Source organism: Haemaphysalis longicornis, unplaced genomic scaffold (assembly GCF_048455015.1).
Source record: "Haemaphysalis longicornis isolate Haplotype H1 unplaced genomic scaffold, Haemaphysalis longicornis Haplotype H1 scaffold_1, whole genome shotgun sequence".
NCBI classification, from domain to species: domain Eukaryota; kingdom Metazoa; phylum Arthropoda; class Arachnida; order Ixodida; family Ixodidae; genus Haemaphysalis; species Haemaphysalis longicornis.
In genome coordinates this window covers 157,550,636-157,573,881 of record NW_027526203.1, presented here as the reverse complement: position 1 = coordinate 157,573,881, position 23,246 = coordinate 157,550,636, and the positions used below count along the sequence as shown (strand labels likewise).

Sequence of the window (23,246 nt, the reverse complement as noted above, 5' to 3'; positions counted from 1 at the left end):
TTCCTCGTGCGAAATGCCCTATGAGAAGCTGGCATTGGCGAACAGTTTAGCTATGAGGAATTGGCCCTTAAAGAATGGCCTTGTGAAAGACTGGGACAATACACATACGCGTCATATATTCGGAATAGTGTATACATCACAGTAAATTTTAGGACTTTTAATCCTTCAGGAACGCGTTGTCGTGTCTAGTGTCGCCGTTAGGAACGTGGCAAAATGTGGTGTCCAAATTATGCACACTTTATATAAAGTACAGGAATATAGAGCGTATATACAAGACAACTGCGATAAAGCGAAGTGGGTCGTAGAAAAAACTTGTCAGGGTCTAACCGGCGCCCCGGTACTGTGCCCGCCACCTGTAGCAAGTTGAACAGCAAAAATCATCTTGCTCTCGAAGGGCAAACATCATGCTTAGCCCTTTGAGAGCAAGCAGGTTCAACCCAATTCAACTGGGCTCAACCCAGAATCAGGAAAGCTTGGGCCAGCTAACCTTTGCCTGCATTTTCTATGCGAGGTTGGCTCTAGTACGAGTAGCCTCTCGCGTTAACTCGTGAAGAAAAAACATGGAAAAAGTTCGACCACCAAAGCAACCTTCTTCGTCCGGCCAACAATTCACCTGTACCCACGCTTCGCTCTCACTCTCAACACGCCGCGTGCTACAGCTGCCTCATCATTCGCAGTCAGCTGCTCAAGGCTCGACTATCGCGTGGCCGCTAAGAAGTCGGCTCCTTTCTTTCTACATTTATGCTTGATAAACAAACGTTGACGCTGAAGCCGGGAATTTTAAAAGTGGAACTCAATGCGGCACGTGGTGGCCAAAGCCAGTACTACTAGCCATGAGCCGGAAAGCTGGACATGTCCCTGACACAGTGCCATAAACAGGTCTGTGAGGTTGGTATGTAAATGACATTTACATAACAACCTCACTTGAGCATTAAATGCTTACAAAACGTTCCTTTCTATCTTTTTACAATTCCCTTTATTGAATGCCCGGTGTTGCCTACATGTATATTCAGTATATACTACTTTTCTTACATATAGGCAATCTTGATTCACTCTTTGATTCACAACTAAACATTGTTATCATTTACGTATATTTTCTAACCTATCTCTGTATTACAACCACTGACGTGGAGACGCATGCCTTACTGGAAGGCGCTGTACCTGTTTTTGTGTAGATGTGTGTTTGTGACGGTTTTTTCGTGGGTGCATGTATATTCAGGTGTATGATGGTGTGTAATTTTTTTGTGTGCGTGTCAGAAACGATGTCCCTTATTTGCATTACTTGTAAGGTGTCGGCAACGTACATTGCCTGTTCTTTTTTTCGTGCGCCAGCACTGAGGCCCTCCGGCGTTCTCTGGGCACACTAATAAACATTGATTGATTGAATATTAAGAATGGTACGCTCCTCCTTTTCTGCCTTTCAACTACAAGAAAAATGCGTACATATTCGCAGGATCCGAGATTTCGCTGAATAGGGAGTTCTGTGGGACCAGTCCTAACTTTAAGCATTTATGAAAAAATAAAATAATTATTTGTTAAGCGGCCAAAAACTCCCCACTGAAAAGGCCGCAAGGATAAAATCGCGCTTCGTTGCTCGAAGCGACCAGGTCGGAGAGGGAGAAGGAAGGAGTGAGATGTGTCACGGCCGTGTACTGCCCCGGGTTCCGTTCCCATTACTGACGTCACTTCCTTCTCCCTTTCTTTATCTTCATTCCGTAATAGGGCGTTCGTTCGGGACGTTAAGGGTTCACCGACTGAATCACGCTTTTTACATCTAGTGCTCGTGATCGCATATTTCTCAATCCAATTCTGAAGCAATGTGCAGCGCGTAACGATAAATTACTTACTCAGGATGATAGTCGCGACTAGCGAAAATAATAGGGCATTGAATTGTCCACTTCAAACAATACGTTTTAAGCGCATTCCCTTTGTCTTATTTCAGTGAGCAATATCCACGGTTTATCGGTCCTACTCACGGCAATGATGTGCTGTAATCTTTACGTGTAGGAAACACGTAACAGTCCTACCTTGTATAAATACTGAAGGCAGCCGTCCTTAGGCAAGCCGTTTCGGTGGAGGAGAAGAACAGCTAGGTCGCCTTGCACCGCGTTTTCGGTGGGTACCCTGCTCAGCTTGTCTTCAGAGCGGTTTTTGTGCAATGTATTTTGTTTGAAATAGTACGATAGTCTTACCTGGGTAAAGACATTGTAATTGCATATCTTTTCATGCGTCGCTATCAAAGATTGGTTCAAGTTGCAGAAGTAAACTATAGCAGTATAAATACCGCAGGTTTTCACATTAACCTTCGCTTAGTTTGTATGAAGGTGTGCAAGCAGGTAACAAATGGTAGCCTAGAGTTATTACGCTTAAATTTTCTCTTGTTAATTTACGCTGCGGTTAGTGTGCTATGTACCACACATTAACATGAAATATACAGGTTGGGAAGTACAAACCTGCACGGAGTTAAGTCCAGTGCAGCTTACCATTACAAGTACACAATACAAACATATCTGACTTCCCTTCACTACACCATTCCCGAACGAATAATCATTATTACGGAAGACGGAAACGTAATGGTAACTGTGGTAGCACACAGGTGCGCCTGCTATCGACCAAATACTACTGTTTAAATGAAGCGTGCGTTTTACGGCACACTCTATATTCTACAGAAATATTTACGGTTGTGTCCCATTCTGGCCAAACACATTGAAAGATGTCACGCTAGACTTGTGAATGTCGCAGCTCCGAATAAGTTTTTGTCACCAGTGGTAGCAAATTGCAGGACTGGCTAAGCCAACGCTCCTTTACTGATAAAGCGAAATAGACTGATATTTGTTAGAAAACAACTACCATATGGCAGAGGTGCCCTGGATTTCAACGAGTTAGTTCAGTAGCATTATTAGGAAAATGGCCAGTGATTCAAAGGGTCATGGTTTGGGCCTGTTGGTGATGCATATTGGGAACTGAAAGCGCAAATTAGACACAGACAAAAAAAGGCGACAACAGGACGAGCGCTCGACCTGTTGTCTCCTTTCTTTGTCTGTGTCTAATTACCGCTTTCAGTTCCTATTACCCTTACAGAAATGCCATATATGGCCCATATATAAATTATATGTGGCCATATATAGCTATATATGTGTTCATATCAGGCTATAACTTGCCATATAGGGGGGGGGGCAAATAGGGCCATATATGGCGTGGTCAGCCCATATATGGCCCCACGTGGAGCCATATATGGCACGTCCAACCCAGATATGGCTCCAATTTCATCCATATATGGCGCCAAGTACAGCCGTATATGGCCTGGTCAACCCATATATGGCGCCTTCTAATCCATATATGGCGCTACGTTCTTCGTTATACAGGGTGTCCCAGCTATCGTGCACCAAGATTTAAAAAAAGAGCAATGGCGTTACTCAAAGAATACCTAGTGCACAATGTTTGCAGTACTGTGGAGAAGCAGACAGTAATTTTTTTGATAATGATAATTAACTAATTAATTGTAATTAATTACCTAACTCGAGAATTGCTGTCCTAATCACTGAAGTGTCAATGAGGAACTTGTAGGTACCCACGACGGGCATCTAACTGCGGTATTTTCACCGACGAACTAATTGCCTACTTATTTATTATGACTGACAAAGAAAACCCGCGAAATATGAAAAATACCACGTGAAGGCGCTTCCGCGCGCATTGTAAAGCAGCATTCCCATATAAGCTGATTGAAAGGAACTGCTTCCCTTGTCACCTGCCCGAAGAGACAGCGCATCACCTTGATAATGGAATGCATGGAAGGAGCAGCAACAGCAAGATTTGCGGGGCACGTGTGCAGATAAGGCACAAACTCGGTCGCGATTTCTTCTTTCTTTCTTTTGTTTATTTAATTGTGGCTAACTCAGAGGCCGCCTGTTTGAGGGCGTTGCTTTACGATGCACGCGGAGGCGCCGTCACATGGTATGTTTCGTATTTCGCGGGTTTTCTTTATCAGTCAGAATAAATGAGTACGCAATTGGTTCGCCACTCAAAATACCGCAGTTAGATGCCCCTCGTGGGTACCTGCAAGTGCCTCATTGACACTTTAGTGATTAGGACAGTACTTCTCGAGTTAGAAAATTAATTACAAAGAATTAGTTAACTCTCATTACCAAAAAAATGCTGCCCACTTCACAATACTGCGAACATTATGCACTAGGGTTTCTTCGAGTTACGCCATTACTCTTTTTTTAAATCTTGGTGCATGATATTTGGGACACCCTGTATGGCTTGAACAACAACTATATGACACAATCAGATTTATGTTTTACACAAAATGCACCCAGATATGCGGCCAGTTACTGATATATACAATTGATTAACGCAGTTCCAAAGTAATATATATATATGCAAATACTCTAACTATTTAATTAACAATCACAGGAATATGAATTCCCTGTGAATATAAATTCTCCGAAAACACTTTCTCTTTAATTACCCAGATACGTTGCTGATAGTTTTTCTACTATACAGAGATCTTTCCTTGCGTACTTCAAAACTGCAATTATATTTAATGCAGCTGCCTTAGTTCTTTATGTGTCATATATGCAGCAGCACCACAAACAGTTTTTATCTTAGTAGCACTATCTTAGTAGCACTATCGCCATGTCAAATTTGCCCGAGAAATGTGCCCCTTGCATGAGCATACTCTCCTGCTGAATGTGGTTAATGAATTTTCGATCATTTCTGTTTGTTGTTTTCGGTATTAGCACTACATTGGGGTTGAATAATAAGGTGCTTTTTTGCCTCGTCGCATTCTCCAGAAAGGGTTTAAAAGCCAAATGTTTGCACATTCCAGCCATCCAGCAGACACCTCTCCATGCAGGAATTGATACCATTTTGGGCCGCTTTTTTCTTATCAACATAAGCAGAAAAAATGTTCTGTGGGCTGCAATGTGCATTTACATTTGACGAAGTGAATTGCTGAAGTGCATTTGCTTAAACCTCAAGCTGAATTGTCAAAATAAGGAGTTCTCGATTTAAACAAATAAAATTTCTTTTGTAAAAGTTGCATAAAGGTTTTAACATGGACTATGGTGACAAAATTGCAAGCAATTACGTTTCAGCATCACTAATAACAATTGCGTTCTGTATCCTGTTGTGAAGAATGCAAGGCAGGATAAAAGTATTAGCAAGGGGGAGAATTGGTTCAGGCCCTCTAATTATTTGAGGAAGTGACATTAGTTTTTACGAAATTTATTTTCAGGAATAATGAAAAAAGAACTTGGATATTGAATAATGATAACTCTATTTGTTTCATTTCATTTGCAAGATTTAGTAAAGCCACAGCTAGATACGAGAGGTAAAAATAAATAAATGCAGTGAGAAACTTGTGCTTCCATCAAAGGGGCCAAGCTGGCCAAGAAGAATGCAGCCACTGACCCATCACCACAACAAAGCAACCTGCAACCACCTTAATTCGCATGCACGCGCATCATTTTTGTAATAAAATGTGGAACGTATGTCATTAAGTGTTTGTCAGCATTCAGGGTGCAGCATTAATTGCTGCTGTTAACTGAAGTTCATTATATATGCTATCCGCGTGGTCATAAACTCAATCCATATATAGCCATATATGATGTTACGCCGCCATATATGGCTTACCCATATATGGCCTCACCCATATATGGCCCCCTCAGGAATTGGGCATATAAGGCCATATATGGCCTACTTTCATATATGGCCCTACCCATATATGGCCATGTCAGGAATTGGCATATAAGGCCATATATGGCCACATATGCCCAATTCCTGACGTGGCCATATATGGCAATTTTTATATATGGCCATATATAGCATTTTCGTAAGGGTAGGCCAGTGATTCACAGACAAATCCTAACAAGAACACCGACTGAGGATGGAGGCTTTTTCACGCCCCTTCACAGCTTAAATTTAGCAGCAATACCAGTAAGACTACGAACAATGAGATTAGGAAAGTGCGACCACAACGATTAAAATAAACAAGAAGTGCCCGCGCGTTGGACAAATATTTTACTGTAAACAGAGGAGTCAACACAAGAACTACTGCATTTGCGACCGTACTCCTATGTGAACGAAAACGAGTAAGGGTGACACAACAAAAATCACGCTCCTAACAGAATGAATGATTCGCTTTCAGCTTTCAAGGGGGGAGCTGTCATACGTGGAGCGTGTTCGTAAGTCTGCACAGGGTCATGTCCCTTACGAAAATGCCATATATGGCCATATATAAAAATTGCAATATATGGCCATGTCAGGAATTGGGCATACGTGGCCATATATGGGTGCGCCATATGTGGGCATATATTCCAATTCCTGACATGGCCATAAATGGGTGAGGCCATATATGGATGTGGGCCATATATGGCCTTATATGCCCAATTCCTGACGTGGCCATATATGGGCGAGTCCATAAATGGGTGAGCCATATATGGTGGCCTAATATTATATATGGCTATATTTGGATTGAGCTTATGACCCCGTGGATAGCATATATAATGAATTTCACTTAACAGCAGCAATTAATGCTGCACCCCAAATGCTGACAAAAACTTCATCACATACCTTCCACATTTTATTACACAAAATGCTGCGCGTGCATGCGAATTAAGGTGGTTGCAGGTTGCTTTGATGTGGCGATGGGTCAGTGGCTGCATTCTTCTTGGCCAGCTTGGCCCTCTTTGATGGAAGCACAAGTTTCTTAATGCATTTATTTAGATTTACCTCTTGTATTTACCTGTGACTTTACTAAATCTTGCAAATGAAATGAAACCAATGGAGTTATCAGTAGTAAATGTCTAATCTCTTTTTTCATTTGTCCTGAAAATAAATTTCGTAAAAGGTACTGTCACGTCCTGAAATAATTAGAGGGCCTGAACCAATTTCTCACCCTTGGTAATAGTTTTATTCTGCCTTACATTCTTCACAACAGGATACAGAGCACAATTGTTATTGATGGTGCTGAAAGGTAATTCCTTGCAATTTTGTCACCATAGTCCAAGTTACAACCTTCAGGCAACTTTTACAAAAAAATTCCCGCGCATTTCCCCGATGGGGAGAATGTGAAAGTGCGAATGCACGGTTGTCGGCCCGCTTGCGGCGCTTGCGCTCGGCCCCCGCAGCCCACCGCCTCGCCGCCTTCTCTTCCATCTCTTCCATCGGGTTTGTAGTATCACGTGTACACCACGCAGTTATCAAGCCGCTATAACGCCGCTGAGTCACCAACGCACGCCGCTGACGACGTAGTTTGAATGCGTTAAAGATATAAGGCGCGTCAACACTGATATCACCGTCGCGTCCGTGGCTTGATCGGTAGAGCGTCGCGCTGCGGCCGCAAAGTCCGCGGATCGAAACCTGGCGCCGGATGCTGTTTCTTTATAGAGGAGCACTGTGGACGCCGACGCCGCCGCCGGCGGTGGCTGGTTTGGGGTCGCTTATAAAGTGTATTCACACTTAATAAATTTTATTCGTTTCAATCGAGACCTCCTCATTTGGACTATTCAGCTTGAGGTTTAAACAAATGCACTTCAGCTAATCACTTCGTCTAATGTAAATGCACATTCCAGCCTACCGAACATTTTTTCTGCTTATGGAGATAAGAAGAAAAAAGCGGCCCAAAATGGCATGAATTTCTGCATGGAGAGGTGTCTGCTGGATGGCTGGAATGTGCTAACATTTGGCTTTTAAACCTTTTCTGGAGAATCTAACGAGGCAAAAAAGCACCTCATTATTCCACCCCACTGTAGTGCTAACACCGAAAACAAGAAACAGAAATAACCGAAAATTCATTAACAAAATTCAACAGGAGAGCATGCTCATGCAAGGGGCACATTTCTCGGGCAGATTTGACATGGCGGTAGTGCTTCTAAGATTTCATTAGCATGCATTTATATTCACCGGCTTTTCTTTAAAGTATAGGTGAAAGCCCCGTGGATATTATTTTATTAAGATGTGTAAGCTATATTTAAATGCCCAGTGGAGTACAGATGAACGATGCTATAATGAACGCTAATATAGCGAATTATCAGCTGCAGCGAACTGAATACGAACTTTGGGTGGTCACACTTCAATTCAGAGGCACATTCTTTTTATAACAGAACTGAAACATTAAGCCGCGTGCTATATCGGCTGTAATGAAGCAATATTTGGCTAGCACGCGGCTCAAAACTCGGAAGCTAGCATGTAGCGAAATAAAAATTTTAAGATAACACATAATTTTGAAGAGACTTGAAAAAACTCCCGACGTCCGAAACAGCGCAAGTAGAAAACGCCCTTTCGTGCGTAGACACTGCGAAAAACTTCATCCTAATCCGAGCTGTGAAAAGCCACCAGATAAAGACCGCATCCTTCAAATAAATAAGAACGCAAACCTGTTTTGTCAAACAAGCGATGCGGTTGTTCTTTTACGTGCTCATGTTCCGGTCAATAACCCCCGCGAACGCATTTACCTGCGTTCGCTGCGTTCGGCGGGCCTGGCAACCTGCGCCTACCAATGCATGACATGTCACGCATTGGTAGGCGCAGGTTGCCAGGCCCGCCAGAACTCTCGCAGATACAGTGCACTGACCACCGATAGAGTTCGGAGTGATCTCGCAGAGGAGGGTTCCTCTCCCTTTCGCGAAGGTAGGAAGAGTAGAGGGAGCCTAATGCCTGTGAAGTTAAGCTACCGATTATTTTTCGCTAACCTCAGAACTTGCGTGGCGACGCTGCCCTTCTCGTGCGAGAGCCCTTTGACGTTCGAGGCGATGCATAGGAAACACACCACCGCTACTTAAGATTTCCACACTGGGTCGAACTGAGTTCAATTTTTAACAGCGATGCTGTTTAAGCTGGTGGTTGGGCCGTTGAATGTGCAGAGGAAAACCTCTCCGAGCGATGGCGTCATCGCGTGCGCCGGCACTGCAGTTTTACCGCACCTTTGCCTCGCCGCGATCGGGCGGGTATCGTTTCGCCATCTGTTGGAGGCGCGATACAACTGCCCAAGCACGGCTTAGGAAACGTGTCGCGTTGTGTCTTGGTCGCAGAAGTTTTATGAGCTGTTTACTTAATCATTGAGGTTACGAATTATTGTACTTGCTCCAGGTTTTTCAGCAGGAACATTCATGGCTGGCCTCGGTTTGCCTCTGCTGGTGCTGCTGTTCTTGGCTGCTTCCAAGGCGTTTCCATACGGGGCATCGGAATTCACATGTTATCCCTTCGTCGACCTGCTTCCCTTACACTCAGGAATAGTACCCCTCGACGCCAAGATCTCCCCTTACCGTCTGATCCAGGACAAGGTGGACTTTGCACCCAACGAAAGTGTCAAGGGTACGCACTGAAAACGCCTTCCGAGCTCGTATATTACTTCCTTTCCAGCGGGGGTCTTCCCCGAGAAGCTACAAGCTTACAGGGATCGAGGGTCGCCATTGTAGTCTGCTACAGAATAATTAAACCACCGGGAGATCTGAAATATATGCTGAAACATCGGCTCCCGGATATTCCCGTCTTTCGCCTCCATGAGGGAAACGGCCTCCCGGCTTCTATCGAACCCTCGTCGTCGGACTCAACAGCACAATTAAGGCCTTAGCCACGGCGCCACCAGAGTGGCCAAGGGGGACATTCCTAAAAAGCTTCCGGCCAATTCTTCACAACAGGCTAGGGTTTGTGCGCCATGCGGTCAACCCTTCGATTTGAAAAAGTACCTCGACGTGTCAGCTGTAGTTCTAGAACATCGCAGAGTGGCGGTAAAACCACGCTAAAACAGATTTGCAGAATGAGACATGAGGTCAGCTTATTGGCACCTCAGGTTTGGAACGAGGCACAAGAACATGCGTACGAAGATCCGTCATTTCTGGTCTATTAGCAGCATCTACGAAATTATATGTGATTGTGATTATATAATGGGCCATTCCGCACTGCGCAGCGGGAAGACCAGAGACGCTTTTCAGAGCTCGGCAAAGCAACTACTTTAGAACACACATATAAACTCATTTAATGTGAATGGACTAAATATGAAGAGTGTGCCTAAAACCCGGCATATTAATGGACGTATTAGCAAGATATTGTCATTTATTTTTGGGTAAGGTTTGATAAAACAAGAGTGTGAACCATTTCCTGTGACCACAATCCTGCTATACACAGCCACGTGTTGAGTAGATGCGAATTGTGAAACGCTTACAACTTCACTGCAAACTTAGTACGACTAATAAAATGAACTCGAAATGAGATTGAGTTCTCTTCGCGGAGAATTGTCAGATAATTCTAAATCGTAACCTTCTTTGCCGAGTAACAACCCCCCCTATCCAGGATTAGGTAATGATCTGCATTCGCGTAAAACTGCAGATACCGAAAAACTTCCACCTGCAATCGTTATAACAGCGTAAATACAGACAATTGGTCGCACAAAAAAGTTTGAAAAACTAAATATTAAGAAAATATAAAAAAAGTTACAAGAAATGCGAACCTTATGACGCCTTCCATTTCCACAATACGGCAGATTTCGCTGAAGTTCAACCAGTAATCGTTATATAGCGTAAATGGAGATAATCGGTACAGAAAAATTTTGAAAACCTAACAAACGAGAAAAAAAAATTTAAAATACGCAAAAGCGTGAACTGTGTGACGCCCTCCCTTTCCACAACAGTGCAGATTTCGCGAAAGTTCCGCTTGTGATCGTTATGATAATGTAAATAGAGGTAATTGGCCGAGAGAGACTTCAGAAAAATGAAAAAACAGAAAACAAAAAATGAAGAAATTCAAGAGCCGTATGACGCCAGGCATTTCCACAGTAATGTGTATTTTCGGAAGTTCCACATGTTCGTTACAATAGCGTAAACGGAGATAATTTGTCGAACGAAATATTGGAAAACTGAAAAATAACAAAAATATAAAAAAGTATGGAAAATTGCGAACCGTGTAACGCCCTGCATTTCTACAAGAATGCAGATTTGGCAGAAGTTCTACCTGTAATCGTTGCACTAGCGTAAATGGAGCTAATTGTTGGAACAAAATTTTGAAAAACTGAAGAACCTAAAAATATTCAAAAAATAAGGACAATGGCGTGGCCTGTAACGCCCTTCCGTTACAAAACAATGCAGATTTGGCGCAAGTGACGCCTGTAATCTTTGTAACAGAGTAAATGAAAATAATTGTTCGGTCCGTACATGTAAAAACCGAAAAATGTGGTTTTAAAGAACTCACACTCAAGACAGCGGCATAAGAAATGCTCCGCATTAGTATACAATTCTCTGAATTTCTGCATATTTCTGAATTTCTGAATTTCTGCAATTGCTGGGATACAACAGGAGCTCCGGCAGTTATGCGCTGAGCATATTCACAGTAATATTTTTGCACACGCACACACACAAGCAAAGCGCACGGTAAAATAGCCATAAAAATTCGGGCTTCAACATTTATTTATTGTTTATTTCGAGAAAGTAAACATAAAAGCAAATGTTCGATTTCTGATAGAGCTATAAAACATCTGCGTTCAGATAACTCTATTCCGGTACATAAATAACTTTCCACAAATTACTTGCGTGTACTTTCCTTTCACACTGTTTCACTGCTTTCCTCAACCTGATGCGAAAGATTCAGGTATACGAGTACAAATGCTTGGTACTTTAGATCACAAACACCTCTCAACTTCACTCCAACAAATACGGGTTCTTGTTCACCAGAACATCCCACTGTTTCTGCTGTAGCTACAGCACACAGAAACGAGTAAAAATATTTATTGTGGAAGCCTTCAGCAGACACTGTTCAATATGCATTATCATTAACAAGAAACTAAGGTTTCAAAAATGCCAAATTGGTTCCGAGACTGCAAATTTTACGAAAACAATAAAGTAACGTGATTCCCCTATGTAATGCCGTATTTTCAGTACATTTCAGAAAATATATATTGCGCAACTTGAAAGTTGAGTTCAGGCCTAAGATAACCTCGACGCAGCATGTTGTCAATATGGAAGATCACCTTAAAGTGCTATTCTAGCTCGAAATAAAACAGCCTTAGTAAAAATTACAAGAGGTAGTAGCTGGCGTATTCACTGCTTTTAAAATGCCATAAGCTGATACAAGCGAATGTTTTCGGTTTCGGAATTTGCATCCGCTTAAGAAGAGCTCTCTTTTAAGTAACTACCTCTCCTACTGTAAAGTGTAGGCTCAATATTCATTCAGTTGTCTCCCTTACAATACGTTTTATGCCTCGTCTGATAGCAAGAGCGGCAAGGTTATAAATGGTCATAAGTACGCGAATAAATGATAATAATGAACAGATTTCCAAAACGGCCTGTGAACGATTCAAGCCAGAGGGGAAAATGTCGTTATGACCGAACTACTCAAGAATATGCTCGCACACTTGTTATGACATGTTACTGGGGTAGGACGATTCAAAGCTATGTCACAACCGTGAATAACAGAAAAATAAGACGTGGGCGTGATTGCAGGTACTAACAAATTTCTCCGAAACGGGAACAATCGATTTATAGTGTTTCACAATTTTAGGCATTGCAAAGGCAAAAGCACGGCTTATACATAAAATTCCACGTTGCAGATGTAGGTACAACATGGCGAATGTATTGCTTCTCGCATAGTCAGCTCTTCTCGCGTAATGCAGGTGAAGTAAATAAAACACGCCGTTAATAACAGGTAGGTTTATCAAAAGAAAATGCTCGTACTCCTTAGAAGTAGGCAAAAGAAGTGAACGTAACAAAAATTAAAATTAGCAATAAACAAAATCCACACACTTAATCATGGGAAAACTTAACGAGATATTTCTTAATATTCACGTATTTCATTCCGCCGTTCTGGTACATATAACGACCTAAGGTTCATGAAAGTGTTCCTTTTATAGCAAATTCAATATGTTCAGGTATGATGTGACATTGTTGCTGTGTCCTATTTGCAATTTGAATGAATTTGCATTTGAAGAAATTGAGAACACTTTACCGAACCTGCGCCGACCTTCCAACCTCCAGCGGATATTACTGTCTGCTACCGTTATAGCCACTAAGTCAGGGTCCTGGAAGGAAAGAATTCCACGTGAGAAGGAAATCATTCACTCAATAAATTACAAACCGATATGCTGGTGTTTAGCGCCAGTGCTGCATCTACGACAGAATGGCTAATACCCATGTTTGTGTGATGGAAAATGATCAAAAATACGTATGGTCCTTTCCATAAAACGGCTTTTAATAATGTTAAAATGTAGGAGAAGTATCGTTATATAGCGTTATTTAGAGATCAGCGAGATAAGCAATGACGACAAAAATTAGAAGATGTGTGTATGCTTACGTGAAATACAGTTCACTGCGTCGAGCCAGCCTGTAAGCTTACGCTGATGCTTTTCCGCTTGCGCGCTCCAGTGACCGTATACACTGTGGGAAAGCCCTTCCGAGGCTTCAAGGTGAAGTCGGTGGACGAGCAGGGCCAGGAAGTGGGCCGCTTCATGCTCGGTGCCGGATACAAGACTCTTAGTGAATGCGCGGCCGCCACGCACGTCAGCAGGGCGGACAAGGAGCGCGTAGAGATGCACTGGCTGGCACCGGCCGACAAGTGCGGACGAGTGCACTTCAAGTGAGTAGTTTTTTTTCCTCGCCGCATCGCGAGACTCTGGCCAGCAGTCTTGGGTAAACCTAGCGTGTGCGCCTTCATGGCGCACGCCGTCTGACTAATATATAATGCGGCAATGTAATTCGAAGCAAACGCCGATATTTCCGGCAGATTATGCTGTTTCTTTTTTACCTGCATGACAGAACAGACTAGTTTTTCATAATTAGCGCTGCTGCTCCAGAGATTAACTCACGCGATAGTGATGGAGATCGTTTTGTTTTCAGATATGAATTAGATTTATGAAAACAGTTCACGCTACCCAGAGTAAATAACACAACTGAAAAACTTCATTGCAGCTGATCTGGTGGCACACCTAGTAGCAATATCCTTGTCTCTAGTGACGACGTCATTGCACTCCAAGAAGGTGCTGAAGACTAGAAAACGATTAATTATTATCCCGCGAGGCCGTTGTGTCGATGTTATCATGGGGATGTAAAGGCGGATCGCTGAGTAGCACGGAATTTTTATACTTGTTAGAAGTGAAAGTTATCAGGCTAAACAGTTTTCACATGCAGCAGTGCCTAGAAACGATTTCCAATATTCTAGCCACTCACTGGAAACTGCTGTGAAATAGACTTAATGTTTCGCATACATTGGCGGCATGTTGAGAAGCTAAAAATGGAAACGCCGTATTGTTTTCCTTATATCGTTTTTTACCTCAGCTTCAAGATCATAACGGTTTAACTTTCACGCAACCGTATTGAAGCAGCTTTTGTTCTCATTTCCTTTCAGGGCCACTGTGGTTCACAGGTACAACGAGTTCTACATGAACTTGACCAGCACACTCCAGCCTTAGGTTGCTCTGCATTCTTATCGAATAAACTTTACCATCCAATGTCGCATATCCTCGCTTTCCAGTGACTTTTATCATAGAATAGCCCCGGAAATTACACAAACCGAGACTTTCCCCCAAATATATTTTAAGGGCATTACCCCCGCATTCGCTCGCATTGTGGCTGTGAGGCGCAATTGTACTGGCGGACTACAGATAATTTTAAACCATCTGGTTGCGTTTATTTCTCCTATATAAAGGTGTTTTGTCCTTTGCCACCACCATAAAAATGTACTAAGCCAGCGTCGAACCCGCGCTTTAGTGGTAAGCAGGAGGCTCTTCGCCGTTTCACAACTTCGGTGATGTTGTGCGATTGTACGGCTATGCGACAGTGTCCAGTGAACGGTACCGATAGTTTTATGCGAAAGCAACACATCGTTCCATTTGGTGTCTGCAGCAGCCAAACGGCTCCAAAAATAGCCGATGGTGGGGACGGGGTAGGAACGGAACCCCGGAATCGGCAACTGAGTACAGGCCGTATCCCGGCGCCCCTATCGCTTCGTGACTTAATCTGGGCTGGTGCACTAAGCGAGTGCGTTGTGGCATTTTACCTGGGAAACACCAACATTTGGTATATGCACGAGCAAATGCCGTGAAATCCCCGTGAATTAGCAGCACGCGCAGTGTCGCAAGACGCGCTGTTTAAAGCTGTTTTCTACGAAAGAAATAAGAGTTTTTAGTTTTTCCAGGTTAGCTTTCACGGAGCATGCATAACCTGGCGTATTTTGTTTTTATGTTTGGCAATAAAAATATTTTTTTGGAGTAACACCAACATAAGAAGGCAGTACAAGCCTCTCCATGACAAGCGAACGCAACGCGTGGCATTTGTCCACGCTCCTCCTAGTAAGCTGCTGGGTCACATGATCAAACTAAACCGGAAAATAACAAAGAAAAGTGACCCTTTTGATCATTACAGCGCACAGTGAAGTCGAGCTTGACGAATGAGTGAATCGGCGATATCGGTGCGTTCCGCGCTTATCAGGCGCGCGGCTTCGCTCTTATGTGTGATACAACCGATGGTCACGGCCAGTCACAGGCGTCTTTTTCTGTGATTACACCATAAACATTTAACATAGCAGCAAAGGATAGCGTGGCGGCGGTCGCGGCCGGGAAGGTGATAACGCAAGAAAGGTTGCATTGAAGCAGAGAGCCCAACTATGTTACTAAAAGCGATTGAAAGAAATAGATACGGCAAAAAAAATGTGTGATGTTCTTTAGTTCGACATCCGCTCTTCGCTCGCCTTGAGATCAACGTTACTCGATCGCCTTGAGGTGTTGACGCCAATTGTGACCTCCAGAATAGTGTTTTTCTTGCCAGCCTCAGCTATCGCGTTAATGTTTATGGTACATGCCAAGTCTTTTTATATCTTTAATGCGCAATATTTTATACCTTGGCGGGGGTCTTCATGAGTGAAGCGTCAAATTGCACTGCATGTCTTCATAGCTGTAGGTGCATCACGTCACTGATTCCTTACGCAGTGCTGAGGCAAAAAAACATGGCGAATTGCCTGGGAATTTGTGCAGTCGAGAATAGGACCCCAGGTGTTCACCGATATCATCGACGAGTAGCCTGACGTTCTCCTTTCGCCTATGTTTTATGTTTCGCCTATGTTTTAGCGAACTTCGTGTTCTTCCGAATGCCATTGACACCTGAATGTAGCACTGGTTGCAGCCTGAAAAAGAAAAAAATAGGAAGAAATTACGCCCATCTGTTGTCGGCCATCGAAGACTAAGGGGAGCGAAATCAAGACAGTCACTTCGTCTTTTTAACAGCAGAGCCATTGGGGAGTGATCTGCAGCATCCACCGTTGCCCCTCGTAATTGACGCCACCGGCGCCAAATCCTAGAGAGTTTGCACGTGGCATTCAAAAAACTTTGGATTAGCCGTCATGGCAACAACTGGAAAGGGGAGTGAGCGGGCTGCGTGAGGTTGCTCGCACTCGTGACGTCATGTTTTCTTTTCTTTTCGGTTGTTCGTGGCGGCGTCGCAATGACGGCCTCGCAGTAGTCGCTCACTCAAGTTTCACGCTTTGGGCGCCGGAAAGCTCGAGTAAACGGCGGCTGCGACGGCTAGCACAATGGAATTGCTTCTTGCGGGGGCTTGTCTTTAGTTATGTTTTTTTAATATTACAACGGATAAAACAATTTTGTTAAGAAGCTCATACGCATGTCGAAGTGTTTGTATATTGTTTATATGTTCTAATGTTACCCACAGCAATGCAACAACGGTACATCTGTTTCTTTTTTTATTCAAGGTTTATTACTAGATCGATGGGATGGGTATAAATATTTCAACATCAATGTCTCCTTTACTTTGCTAGAATAACAGACGCAATGCCACCCTCCATCCTAACAATGATATTGCAGCAGGAGGTCACTGGTGGTAGTTTGCTTCCACCGCGGTCCCTGCTTGTAAATGACTTAGCGCCCCGGCAGTTGTTGGTCGTCCGCTAAAGACGGGGCAGGGGTACCAGAGAAGCACGATAAGATTCAGCGTATTCGTTATGGAGAACTCACTTGCTTTCGTGACCAACCACTTGTAACGATCGATTAATTGTGATTTACTCATGCAAATGTTAGGTCTCCTTTGCATAACGCTTTCTGCGACAGCTTAAGTCTACATGCGTTAATTATTACTCGCACGTGGAGCCGAAATTCACTTTATGACCGAGATAGGATTCCAGAGAACTGTTGCTTAGCTGTCATCTTTGGGAAGCAATAAAGTCCGAGGTATTCCTTTTCCCCTTCGGCATCCCTTGGCCTAAGCTGTCTATCTTTCTTCGCCTTCAAAACTGCGGTAGACTTACGATTATCCATTACAGCCCCCACACCTCTGCGAACACCAGTCCTTGCTTCTGTAAACTCGGCAGCTGCCGCCTGCTCAAATGCACGCCCGGCTAGGGTCACGTTGATTACGGCAGACACCAGTTGTAAAGTTTGCCTTATTTCTCTCTTTTGAAAACGCGTAATTCTTGGTCGGCAATAAAAAACCATATGATATGCAGTGGACATGGCGACGTAGGCCTCTCTATGCTATTTAACAACTATAGTGCTTATATGCCACGCGATCTCTGGCATTGGCTGAGAAGACGTGACGTTATTTAAATAGTTGCCCGGAATGATTATGTCACACATTGGCAAGTGGAGCCTGCGGAAATTGACGTGATGTTACGTACAGCTTGCAAATGGTGGCTGCTGTCACCGTGAAATAGGGCAAAAAATTTCACCGACCTTGGGCGTCGTGAAATCTCCATGAATTTGAAGCAGGCGCAGTTTCACATGATGCGCAATTTAAAACTGTTTTCCAGAGAAAGAAAGAAATAATACTTTTGACTGCTTGAAGTCAGCGATAACGGCGCATAAAAATACCGTCCCGTAAATTGTTTTTATGTTTTGCAATACAGTAGCATTTATTTTTTTTTTGGCGTAACAGGCACATAATAGGGAAGTGCATGCCTCTCCAATACAAAGAATTCAGCGCATGGCATATCTCCACACTCCCCCTAGTCACTATGCTCCTAGTAAGCTGGCGGGTCACGTGGTCGAATTCGAGATAAAAATAACAAAGAAAACTGAATCTTTTATTCATTACTGCACAGACTGAGGTCCGGCTTGACGAATGAGCGGCGGCATCGGTACGATCCTTCGTTATCAGGCGTAGCGTTTTGCTGCCCTTACTGCGTCATACAAGCGATGCTCACAGCCGTCGTTTTCTGTAATCCCGTCATAAACTCGTAACAAAGCAGCAGAGAAGACAATAGCCTGGCGGCGGTAACGGAAGGGAAGGTGATAACGTAACGAAGCTTGCATTCAAGCAGACAGCTCAACTATGTTAGTAAAAACGATGAAAAAGATTGTGTGATGTTCTTTAGCTCAACGCTCGCCTTTCGCTCGCTTTTTTATCAACGTTACTTGATCGCCTTGTAGAGTGGACGCCAATTTTACCCCAAGAAATGTGTTTTCCTTGCCATCCTTAGCTGGCGTTCTCATTTTTACAATACATGCCAAGTGTTTTTAGGTCTTTTATGTGCAATATTCGATACATTAGTTGTTATCTTTATGAATGAAGCATCATATTACACTGCCTGTCGTTATAGCTATACGTCACTGAATGCTTACGTTGTGCTTACGCAAAAGCATGGCGAATTCACTGGGAATGGATGCAGTCGCGAATAGGGCCCATTAAATTATTTAACCCAGCAAGGAACCCCACGCATGACATCTATTGTTGCTGCTACGGCGGCAAAACAAATAATGGCTACTTCATTGCCCAACATAAAAAGCAAATATTGTACGTTATCTTTATGCTCAAGCATTGTTGACTTTGAAAAAGTAAAATATAATATCAAAACAGTTTTAAGGCTCTATTCTCGACTGCATAAATTCACAGTGAATTCTTCATGTTCTTTGTGTAAAGAGAAAGTTGCAATCAGTGACGTGATGCATGCATAGCTGTGACGACTTGCAGTGTAATTGACGCTTAGCTTTTAAAGATTACAACCAGACGATCAAATATTGCGCATAAGGGATGTAAAAATACCTGCCATGTATTATAAACAGGAGGACGCGAGCTTAGGTGGGCAGGAAGAGCACATTTGTTCGGGTAAAAAAAGGCGTCAACACCATATGGCATTCGAGAAACGTCGATCCAAAAGCGAGCGAAAGGCGGGTGTTGTGCTAATGAACATCGCACAATCTTTTTTACCTTACCTATTTATTTATTTCAATCGCTTTTAGTAACATCCTTGAGCTCTGTGCTTCATGTAAGCTTTGTTGCGTTGTCACCTTCCCGGCCATCGCCGCCGCCACGCTATCATCTGCTGCTGTGTTACAAGTTGATGGCGTGATCACAGAAAAAGGGCCCATCTCCCCGCGAGGGGACTCGAGTAAATGCGTCGCATAGGGGGTGGGTGTATTGCGTTAACGTTTAGTGTTTGGGGAGTTGGTGGTAGTGAATGCGTTGTATCAGCAGCTTCTTGACGTAGTTTGAATGAGTCAAGGATATAAGGCGCGTTCGTAGCATTTCATTCTGTGTCGGTTTTGTGGCGCAGTGGGAAGAGCGCCATGTACCTCGCGTTCCGCCCACAGGTAGTGAACGCGTTGTATCAGCAGCTTCTTGACGTAGTTTGAATGAGTCAAGGATATAAGGCGCGTTCGTAGCCTTCCATTCTGTGTCGGCTTTGTGGCGCAGTGGGTAGAGCACCATGGACCTTGTGTTCCGCCCGCAGGGTCGTGGGATCGAAACCAGGCGCCGGTAAGTATTATTTTTTTTATAAAGTGTAGGGGGAGGGACGCGGACCTGTTGTTGAGAGCGATGAGGGTAGCGTGATGCGGGAGAGGAGGAGTGGGGGAGATGGCGCACCTGGAACGGCTGTTGCGGACGCCGAGGCACGCCGACAACGCCGGGTGACATCGTGAGTTAAAATGCTCTGCATTTAAAAGACGGCCGTGACCATCGGGAGTATGATGCGGTAAGGACAACGAAACGCTACGCCTGATAACGGCAGAGCGTACCGGTGCCGCCGAATCGCTTGTTACTGTGAAGCAGTATATGACTACCCCCTACCCCCCCGTGTGTCAGTCTGGTGAAGCCGAGTTACTCGGCTCCGCTCCGGGGCTCCTCCTCGCCACCGCCGACCGCCCTATCTCACAACTGCCATTCCCCTCGCCACCATTATTGCCGCCCCTTTCACAGGTTGCGCTATCGGCTGATAACGGCCCTAGCGCCGTTATCAGATGATTGCGGAGAACACACAGAAACTCGAATGGGCGCAAAAATGACCGAAAGCCGTCTGACCGTGGCCTCGAAAGCCGCCTCAGTTAAATATTCCACCTCGCCGAGTAGGAGTGACTTCAAGAGCCACTTGCCCAGTTGGAACGCCGGAGTGAGCCTATAGTTCTTCTTCAACTTTAAAGGCTTTCCAAGCGACATTTTCACCAGTGTATTCGAGACATTCATTCGAACATTGACCAGTATGCGCCCATCACTGGTTGCCGTTTTAAGCATGCACGGGTTGCGGGTAGCGGGGGAAGGGAAGTGGGGCGAGCACACACAGCTGGACTCCATGCCGCTACCGATAATGCCCGTTGTGCTGGTTCGAGTCTTAAACGTAGAAGTCTCATGACTCAATGCGCCCTGGCAGCTCTCCCTCGAAATCGAACGGTTTCGGTCTGGGTTGGTGTGTTACACAGACAGTAAGACGCCTACCATGGGGACGAAAACAGACAGTCACACGTTTCACCACTAGAATAAAGCTGGAGACATTACAGCTTTAACTCGCTATGGGAGGGACGCGTGTCATTCGCTTAGAGGAAGAGCGGGAATTGAAGAAGCGCAGACCCCAACAGAAGCGCGAATAGGCGCGGAAGCATTAGAAAGCCGCTGTCGCCGCCATTGCGTCCTCTAGTTTCAGCTCGTCGAATAGCTGCGAATACCTCCCGGATGAACGGTGACATGCCCGCGTGGAATGCCAACTTGGGGTGATATTAGGCAGTTTTAGCATATCGTTACGGTGTTTGCGTTACCGTTTACCGTGTTACCGGAAGCCGCTGGCGACGGTGAAGCCTGTGCCGGTAAGTTAACGTTCGCGGTAACTCTCGCGCTGTGCACTCCCACGGTAAACGGTAACGCAAACACGGTACCGATATGCTAAAACTGCCTATTAGAGAGTTTTAGCATAGCGGCTCGCGTACGCTACGCTAAGGTTAGCGGGTAGCGGGACCGGACTGCGCATGCGCGCGCGGGGAGTGCGAGGAGGTTGCCCCTCAGCGGAGGCAAAGAGCGGGCATGGCGAAGGCAGGCCGCGCGGAACTAATCCACCCCACCGTGACGAATTTTCTCTCCCCAGTCGCGCCCCGCTACCCGCCTCGTAGCGTTAGCGGACGGAGCACGCTACGCTAAAACTCTCTACTACTTTTTCAGCCCAATGGCCTTTTAGAGCGACATTTCCGGCGGTTTCTTTCACTTCTAAGGCTACGCACATTACCGGTTGCCGGAATGCACGGGTTGGGAGGGTGGGCATGCATGCGAAGCTATAGGTTTTGTGTCCTTACTGATCACATGTCGGTTGTGCTGGCGGAAGGTTTAGACGTGGACGTCAAACGGCCCAATGCGACTCAGCGCTCGAACGGATTGGGTTGGTGTGTTACGCAGACAATTAGATGCCCACGACGAAGGAGCAAAACAGGCAGCTCCATGTTTGTCCGGTAGATTGAATCTTGAGTCCTTCCAAGTTTCATTCAGCTAATTGGCTAGGAAGTATGCTTCATCGCAAATTACGAACAAACGTGTTTTCTTTCGTGCACCGCGTGGACTCCGCCCAACTTTTGGGTCATCCTTCTTCACAGAGTGGAAGGGCACTAATTTTTCTTCAAGCTCGAACTCAGTCAGCGCAGTAAGGAATAAAGCAGTCACTTTTAGTTGTTAGTTTTCTCGTGAGTTCGACCATATGACCCACCAGCTTACTAGGAGGAGTGTGGACAAATGCCACGCGTTGCGTTCTCTTGGTCATGGAGAGGCTGGTACTGCCCACTTATGTTGGTGTTACCGCAAACAAATAATTTTATTTTTATTGCCCAATATACAAACAAAATAAGGCACCTTATATCTATGCTCCGTGATCGATAACTTGGAAACACTCAAAATTAACATTTCTTTCGGTAGAAAACAGCATTAAACCGCCCGTATGGAGAAACGGCCCCTGCTACAAATTCACAGGGATTTATGTCGCCGGAGGTGGGTGAATTTTTTTGTTCTATTTCACGGCGACTGGAGCCGCCATTTCCTAGCTGTTACGTAACAACGCGCCACTTTTACGCAGGCGGAGTTGCCAATGTGTGACGTAAGCGTTCCCGCCAAGTATTTAAATTACGTCACCTCTTCTCTGCCAATCCCCTAGAGGGCGTGGCATACAAGCCCTATCGTTGGTGAATAGCAACGGAAGGCCTACGTTGTCATGTCCGCTGCATTTCGTCCGGTTTTTCATTGCCCGCCGAGAATTATGCGTTTTCACTACAGCGAAATAGAGCAATGTGTAAAACGGGGGCTAGCAAACGCCACGAAACTTAAAAATGACGGCAGCAAACACAACCCCTTCGCCAACCAGAAGCACGTAACAGAAATTGAAAGCCAATCACAAAAGACTTCCGGGGAATTCACAATTCACGGTGGATTTAGTGCGTCTAGAACAGGGCTCTTAAATTTCGAGTCGTGCGAAACTGCGCCTTATGCAAATTCACAGTGATTTCACGGCGGAGAAGGACAGTGAAATTTTTTTCCCAATTTTACGGTGACAGCCCCTGCCATTTGCAAGCTATTATAGCACCATGTCACTTTTACGCAGGCTGAATTTGCCACTGTGCGACGTAACCTTCCCGCCAACTTTCTATGTTACGTCACATCACAGAGAACGCGTGACTTATGAGCCATAATGTTTTAAGTGGGAAGCACTTCTTAGTCGGGCCTACTCCTGCTTCCACCGCCGTCCTCCGTCCGCAGCCTAGCAACGGAGCTAGCTACCGTGCCTAGCAACGGCGCCGGATTTCCGACGCGTGAGGGCGCTCGCATAGCGCCTCCTCTCCCCCCTCGCCTACTCTCCTAAAGCCCCTTTACTACTCTCCAGCTCGCAACACCCTCTCTTGGCGCGCCAGCGAGGCCACTACACTATATAAAAAAAAACAGCATCCAGCGCCAGGTTTCGTTGCGAGGACTTTGCGGCCGCAGCGCGACGCTCTACCGACTAAGCCACGGACGCAACGCTGATATCAGTGTTAGTAACGCGCCTTATATCTTTAACGCATTCAAACGCGCGAG

The 23,246-nt window shown here is 44.8% G+C and overlaps 1 protein-coding gene across 2 annotated transcripts in view; it reads left to right on the top strand.

Moving 5' to 3' along the window:
* Nucleotides 1-14,446, top strand: part of LOC144166828 (putative ferric-chelate reductase 1 homolog) — a 43,543-nt gene extending 29,097 nt beyond the window's left edge. Inside the window, exons 2-5 of one of the 2 annotated variants that reach the window (XM_077696318.1) lie at nt 1,943-2,115; nt 9,094-9,318; nt 13,356-13,566; nt 14,335-14,446. In XM_077696318.1, coding sequence (XP_077552444.1) covers nt 9,114-9,318; nt 13,356-13,566; nt 14,335-14,398 — 480 coding nt within the window. In that variant the 5' untranslated portion in view covers nt 1,943-2,115; nt 9,094-9,113 and the 3' untranslated portion in view covers nt 14,399-14,446. The remainder of the gene's footprint in view (nt 1-1,942; nt 2,116-9,093; nt 9,319-13,355; nt 13,567-14,334) is intronic. The other variant, XM_077696321.1, reaches the window with a different exon arrangement.
* The last annotated feature ends 8,800 nt before the right edge of the window (nt 14,447-23,246 follow it).